At 34.2% G+C, this 8098-nt stretch overlaps 1 protein-coding gene across 3 annotated transcripts in view; it reads right to left on the reverse strand.

Moving 5' to 3' along the window:
• The window catches only part of LOC106869311 (protein transport protein Sec24C), a 57612-nt gene that overhangs the window by 22933 nt on the left and 26581 nt on the right, over positions 1 to 8098 (reverse strand). For all 3 annotated transcript variants that reach the window (XM_014914997.2, XM_014914999.2, XM_014914998.2), the window contains exons 6-11: positions 5989 to 6687; positions 5718 to 5826; positions 2919 to 3046; positions 1768 to 1906; positions 1026 to 1141; positions 520 to 647 (exon numbers count right to left, since the gene is read on the reverse strand). In XM_014914997.2, the coding sequence (XP_014770483.1) occupies positions 520 to 647; positions 1026 to 1141; positions 1768 to 1906; positions 2919 to 3046; positions 5718 to 5826; positions 5989 to 6687 (1319 nt within the window). The remainder of the gene's footprint in view (positions 1 to 519; positions 648 to 1025; positions 1142 to 1767; positions 1907 to 2918; positions 3047 to 5717; positions 5827 to 5988; positions 6688 to 8098) is intronic.

The following is an 8098-nucleotide window of genomic DNA, read 5'->3' on the forward strand; positions in this document are numbered from 1 at the left end:
AAATGTTAAACTATTCACAGCCCACTAACATTATTTATTTTTGAACATTATTGAATAATTTTACTTTTTATCAACTCACCAATTTGAAAAGTATTTCTTATACTGAATAATAAAAAATTCTACACAGTGATTCACTCACAAACACACTACAATGTCTGCTCCAGAGACATGTTCTACTGCTTTCTCTACCAACAGTATTACTACTATTCTGAATTAGCTGTTTATATACTTTTATTAATGCTCATTTGTAGCCCTTCCTCTCTACACTTTCTTGGCTTCTCATTAACCACTCTTCCTAGTTTTCCCCAGAATATCAACCACCTAGAATTCTTTGTATTCATATTTCTCTGCAGATAATGACAAGCTGAAAATCAACACCTCACATCAAAGTGTTTGTGAATGTTATGGGCACTATCCCCTCCCCGCACAATTCAAACTGTAAATGAAGTCCATTTACAAAAATTTGCTCAAACAAATCTGAAAAACCTTTCAAAACACAGAAAATTGAATGTTAAATACCTGGGTAAGTTAACAAGTATCTCTTTTTTTAATCTGGAGCAAATCAAATGGACCAAACCATTTCTGACACTGTTGTAGGAGACATCAATGCAAAATATAAATGCAGGACAATTGGGAGGTTTTCCATTCTGAAAGATAAAAAATAACATATTTAAAATATATTTATATTTCTTTAATAACAGAAATGAAATGCATATATTTGTCAATGAATTCCTATTAAGGAAAAATGAAAGTGAAAAAAAAAAAAGTGATCCAACATAGCTTTGTTATCATTTCTAGTGGATATCTGAAAACATGGGTTCTAGATAAAATGATTTTTGATAAGAACATTTTCTCAATATTAAGATTAAAATACAGAAAGTCATACAATTTTGAATATCTTACTAGAACAGTTTATTAATCTCTTATTAAAATGATGATTACTTCAGAAAACAGTGGTATACTTTATTTAAGGAGGAAGATTGAGGAAAAAGGAAAAAATATGAGGGTGCCTTCAATATACTTACTTTACAATAATCTTTGGTAGCTACAAATTCATAAGAACCTAAACATAATTCAGCTCTATCATAACAATCAACTCTTCGACCAGTATGGTCAAGATGTGCAAAATATTCAGAAGGAACTAAAAGTAAAAAAAAAAGAAAAAGAAAGTTGAGATCAAAGGATTGAATATAAAAGTAAATTTGTTTATAAAAATCAAAGTCAAAATGAAACTTCTTAAAATCACTATCAAGAAGATTTTAAATGATTACATTTACTTTATGTAAAAAGAGAAAAATCATCTTAAAAAAAATCAAATCTTATTTGTTAAATGACCACTATTCTAACTGAACATTCTCTTTTGTGAAAAAAAAAAGTTTGAACATAATTTCTTTTCAAATTCATATATTTCAAGATGAACTAATATATAAGAATGTGTGTTATGGCAATAGAACTATAATTGTAAGTATGTAGGAATACAACTCCTAAAAGTCAAATAACTAGAAAAAAAATGTTTAAAAAACAACTAAAATCTATCAGATAGTGACATGAACCAGTTATTCTATAATTTGAGAAAATTTTCTAATCACATTTTCTTTATTATTCTTTTTCTTATTTCTTTTCATATTTTTTCCCATGTATCTACTGAATATTTCCATTTGAAAATATATAAATTGCTGGACATTAAATGATGATGCCTGTGAAAATATTTTAATACAAGATGAGCACAATTCTTAAATGCAACTATTTTACATAAGGAAAACATACCTTCAGTGGCTGCATTACAGAATACACATTGAAATCGTCGACCACCATCAATAAACTGCATATGAGGACTCATATAAGACTTGCACCTTTTACAACGGACTGGACCAAGGTCTCCTAAATCCACAAGTGGAGGTACGTGCTATAAAAAACACACAAAGTCAGAAAAATTACGGAAGAGATCTAAAAAAAATTGGTAAAATTAAGTTGATAAAATTAAAAAGTTTCAGAGAGCTGCCCCATCTTGTAAATGTATTAAGCTTAGTTGCAGCTGTTTGTTTATATTCAGGTCAATCCTGATCAAACAGACCTATTCTAGCCATAACCACCTCCTTTTCTCAATGTATATGACAACATTATATAATGTATCCTTCATGTTTTTAAGATGGTAGGGTATGATTTGAGAGAGATTTAGCTGCTGTTTCTAGCAGGTTGAGCAAATACATTGATGCTCCCTTGTTGGCTTGTTTTAAGCTTAATATGAATTATTCTTTTCTTTTATTTGTTTCAGTCATTTGACTGCACCCATGCTGGAGCACTGTCTTTAGTTGAGCAAATAGACCCCAGGACTTATTTTGTCTCTTTTGCCAAACTGCTAAGTTACGGGGAAGTAAACACACCAACATTGGTTGTCAAGTGATGGTGGTGGTGGTGTTGGGGGACAAACACAGACACAAACATATACATATATGTATATATATATATATATATATATATACAACGGGCTTCTTTCAATTTCCCGTCTACCAAATCCACTCACAGGGCTTTGGTTGGCCCGAGCCTGTAGTAGAAGACACTTGCCCAAAGTGCCACACAGTGGACTCAACCCGGAAGCATGTGGTTGGTAAGCAAGTTACTTATCACACAGCCACTTCTGCGCCTATTACAGATGCAGATTTTGCAAAATATTTTTGGAAAATGACATAGCAGATATATTTGTAAAGAAAAATATTTTGAGTAATTCAATAAACTTTCAGGATCATTATTTCTTTGTTATTAATATCTATTTAAAATTGAAAGCAATTTTATTTCACTCATTTTTTAAAATTCAGTTAATGATAGAAGTTCATCTTTTGAGAATATTTTTGTCTTTTTTTGTTGACTGAAGGGATCAGTAAATAAAAATAAAATATAAGCAATAAAATATAACTAACCTCTTCTTTATGTAATTTTGCAAATGGAGTAATTGTCAATGCAAATGGTATATGGGAATTTTTTAGCATATCAGCTGTACAAGGAACATTATACATTGTACTCCGAATAAATCTAGGATTACTGTTACCTGAAATATAAGTAAACCATAAAAATCAACGCAGATAAAAAAGTGATTTTTTTCTTTATGAAATTTAGTACAAAAAAAATTTTGTTGGAGAATATATATTTCATAAAACTGACTCCAGTCTATACTGGTTATAGATACATGGCTTATGAACTGTTAGTAAAGTTGTTTTTGTTTATTGGCCCAGATAGGTGTCTTTTCATTTTTCTATCTCTGAACCTTGAAAATCTTAGCATGATTTGGTTCATCATTATATTTCTTCTTGTAAGCATTTAATCAGGATGAGATGCTTTTTAGTGTATTTTATATATAACATTTATATACAAAGATTGACTTGTACTAAGCTAAGTGAGTGAACAATTATCTTGTAGAGATAAAATAGCATCAAAAATAGAGTTGAGTTCCTAGTTTAACAGGGAAATCAGGATCGGAGGGTGATATGTAACACAGACACATCACTGAGCAACAAGCAATAAAGATTCTAGTTCTGTGATTCTAGCCCTGTTAGTGAGCCTGTTTTCCTTTTCTGTCTGAAATTAATGCTTATAATTTCTTATACCATTATACACTGAAACTTTCACATATAGGCACAGGCATGGTTATGTGGCTAAGAAGTTTCCTTCTCAACCACTGGATTTTGGTTCAGTCCTATTGCACAAAACCTTGGGCAAGTATCTTCAACAATAGCCCTGGGCCAACCCAAATTTTGTGTAGATTTGGTAGATGGAAATTGAAAGAAGCCTGTTGTGCATGTGCATGTTTGTAAGTGTGTTTGTATTGCTTTGTCATGAGATTGTGCACTGGTTGTGAATGAGTGTTACCATCATACAAATAGTGTCAGTCATTTGCAATCTTGCATGAAATCATATCCAGCCATTGTACTGTTCATGTTTGAAGGAGGAGAAATATTACTCTATTTGGAAACGAGTGCACCTGTTTCCAATCGTTGCTAAGCCTCACCCAGATGAGGTTTGGCAACAAGACCATAGAGAATCTGCTTCAATGAAATTCCTCTGGCCCATGCTTGTATGGGTTAGCAGAAGTTAAAACTTGAAGATATGCATTCAAGTATGCAAATAGGAGAAAAGGTGTTCTAAACTTATTAAAACTTTCATTTTCTTGTTTCTAATAAAAATCTTTAAATTGTTAGGACTTAGTATGAGTGCAGGCATGGCTATGTAAAAAAATTTGGTTTTACAGTTGCATAATTGTTGGTTTCATCTTTTTGTGCGACATCTTTGACCATTGGTTAAATTGAACAATAATGTGTGGGTGAAATTTGGTGGAAGACAGAAATTGTGCAGAAGCCTGTCATATAAAGATGTATGCATTTATGTGTCCTTCACCAATGTGTATTAGTGAATGATATTACATCAGTGAGAAAACTAAAAGAACCTGTGTTCTTCAAACAAATGTTCCTTGTAAATTTGTTCCATGTTGAGTTACAGAAACTCCATTTTCATTCTTACTGTCAGAAGTGCAATGAAACATTGACTGGCTAGTTGTAATAACAAATAAATAAAATAAAAGAGGAAGAACAGAACTTGTTATTTTTTTTTTCACAAAGTCTGAGACTAATGAGAGTAAAGGTAGGAAAAAACAGCAATCCATGTGTCATCAGCAGAAATACTAAAAATGCTTGCAGCAGAATGAACTTCACTAGAGCCAGGAACTGGAACAGCCCATTCAACAGGTTTCTGTACAGTTTCCATCTGTTCAAAGTCACACATAAGGCTTGGATTGATTTGAGGTTATGGTAGAAATTACTAGCCCAAAGTGATGTGTATTAGATTGAACACAGAATACTTAATTGCAAAATAAACTTAACCATAGGACTATGCTTTCATTTTCAGTTAACAAAATTCATTTGTTAAACATAAAAGAAAGTTTGCAAAAGAGAATATTCATTTATTCATATGTTTAATATCTGTTATTCAATAGTAGCATGGCCTGGATGGGGACTAATTTGAGGCAGCATTTTATGGCTACATGCCCATAACTTGTTTTTCAGGTAAGGGATTTTACTTGTGTTTGAAAGCACAGAATGATCAATCATCACATGAACAAGGAATATAAATATCATATCATCATTTCACTGAGGTGGTGACAAGTGAAGCCATGTAATACCAACATTTGTATATGGCTTCCACACAATTTCTGTCTACAAATTTCACTTACAAGACATTGAGTATTCCAACTGTTTATCTATACTAGTATGGTTGTACTGTGGCATATAATCATTTCCCTCAATTATGTATCATCTTATCTTTAAGAGAGATCTGTCTTGCCATTTCTTTTCTAAACTTTGCATAAAATAGAGTGGGATGCTTAAATACATAGTATCTAAAGTAATTTAAATTAAACTAAAGATGAATTTTAGTTGACAGAGAGCCAATAGTGTGTCATGAATGGTTCCTTATCTTATTTGCTTGAGCTATAAGAAACAGTGGAACTGTAAACAGATTAATATTTTCTTAGCTGCAGTACTAGGCTCAAATCTTTCCATGAATAAATTCAATATTAACAGGCATTCTATTATGTGGACAGGGACATCTCTTAACTGTTTGGTATCTTAAAAATTGGGCCAAACACCAAAACAATCGATAATAGTGAAGAATAAAAGAGAAAAAAAAATCATCACTCTAGCTGGAATAAGTATTGTAAAAAGAAATACCTTGATCCTGAGTAACAAAATTGGTTGTTATCAGAGGAGGAACTTGACCACGCACATTTGTTGTGAAAATACCACTTTTATTTTGTTTATCATCCTCAATTACTTGGATCTAAATAAACCATGATGAAAAAACAAAAACAATTATTAAATTAGAATGGTACAGAAACTGATTTCAATTATAAATAATGTAAAATTAATCCCTTAATAAAAATATCACTTAATCACTTAATGAAAATAGTACATTATATAATAAGATTCCTTATGAACTTACTGGACTGGGCATTTGGTCCGGATCCAATCTTCTCGGTTGCTGCGGTTGCATACCTGAATGGCTGCCAGTGTGGTAACCACCAGAAGGCATTTGAGACGAAGATCCAGCATAGGGTCCAGAAGATGGGGGTGCAGAAAACTGAGGTGGTGGACCAATAGATTGAGGAGGAGCCACACCATATGTACTCGAAGCTGCAGAGGAAGATGGAGGCGGCCCTTGTCCCATCATGTGAGGCTGGGGTGGTACTTGACCAAGAATTCCTGAATGTACAGGAGTGTTCATGCTTGGGGGAGCTGACCCATAGCCCTGGGATGGCTGCATATAGTTAGATTGAGAACCCATGTTAGGGCCAGAATTTGGGGCATATGAGTCCATTGGTACTTGACCAACTGGACGAGAACCAACACTGGATGTAGGGGGTGGGCCAACACTTGATTGTAGGGGTGGGCCAACATTGGGTGGGTGGAGAGGACCAGCACTGGATGGAAAAGGCGGACCAATGCTGGATGGTGGTGAAGGACCAGCATTGATCTGTTGGTTTGGTCCAATGATGGATGAAGGTGGAGGGCAATAACTGGTTTGTTGAGGTGGTCCAACATTGGTTTGTTGGGGCGGTCCAACATTGGATGGTATGGGTGGACCAACATTAGTTTGTTGGGGTACACTCATGTTAGTTGGTGGAGGTGGTAAATTTCCAGTCTGGAAAAAAAAAAAGAGAAATAACAATAAATCACTTTAAAAGATAATAAAATAAATTCTGAAAAGCTCATAAATGTATTAGGACAGTATTACAGGTACAGAAATGAACAAGTGCTAATGCATTGCTAACTGGTCAAGTCCATTGTAGAGCTGCATAGAATTTTCATGTGTGTGGTTACAAAGTTCATTTCATAACCACATGGTTTCCAGTTTCATATTGCTGTATGGAACTTTGGACAAGTGTCTTCCTCTGCAACTTCAGGCTGATCAATAAAAAGTTAGAAGATTTGGTGCAAATGGGATATCAAATTCCAGCTGGCTATCTACTGCCTTCCCAGAGTAATTATTCATGAATATGTTAAGGACAGATCTATAACTCAGTGTATTTTCATATCTTCTTGGATCAGGTCGTTTTAAACATGATATTACAAACTACTAACCAGTATCTTAATAAACTGGACAGTAGAGAAGCCTCTATGTGATGACTTGACTTGCTAGAACCAGCAGCCAAGTCACATTATCCTACACTACTATCATACAAAAAGAAAAGGCATATTGGATAATGTACTTCTTTGTGTACATAAAAAACTGGATGATCATAACTGGAATCCCTTTGATCATAGGTCTGCTCAAGCAGGGTCAACCATCACATAATAATGTCATGAGTCCAACTGAAACCAACACAATACAACTACCAAGGCACTCTTTCATCTCTATGCTTCTCTACTGCTACAACAATGTTCTCTGTTCCTCTGAACTAGCAATCTGCATGTCATTTCTGCCAGAGTCCATCTGATGTACTTGCTTTCCTTACTACCTTACTCCCTATTAGAGTTCCTGCAAATGAAGCACTTTACCAGTTACACCTAAGAATTGTATCCCTCTAAAATCTCTCTCTTCCCACTTCCCTCCCATACAGAAATTTAAATTAAAGCTAATCAATACACACACACACATGCACATCAAAGGCCTCCATTGGTCAAGGTTGACCTTGCATCCATACATCTTTGCACAAGTCTAGCCAAATTTCTTTGTGAAGAAGACTGGTAGTTGCTTATGCATGTACTCTCTCCTTTCCATACCACTTATGTTATTCAAGGAAAAGACTGCCATCTTGAACCAATACAGCTTGGTACAATGTTGGCACAGGTATTGCTATCAGAATGTAAAGAGCCCAAACAGATACAACAAAGCACCTTTCCCACCTTCCATCAGTTCCACTAATCCATTGCTCTAGACTAGTACTGTTTTACTGACCCCAAAAAGATAAAAGGTAAAGTTGATCCTTGCAGAAATTGAAATTCAAAGTACAGGAGAATTGGAACAAATAGTATGAAGCTTTCTAGTTGATGCTCTAACAATTGCCAATTCACCATCCCAACTACATTGATCATTCCAGTCTGGAAGGGTT

This window comes from Octopus bimaculoides, chromosome 1 (assembly GCF_001194135.2).
Source record: "Octopus bimaculoides isolate UCB-OBI-ISO-001 chromosome 1, ASM119413v2, whole genome shotgun sequence".
NCBI classification, from domain to species: Eukaryota; Metazoa; Mollusca; class Cephalopoda; order Octopoda; family Octopodidae; genus Octopus; species Octopus bimaculoides.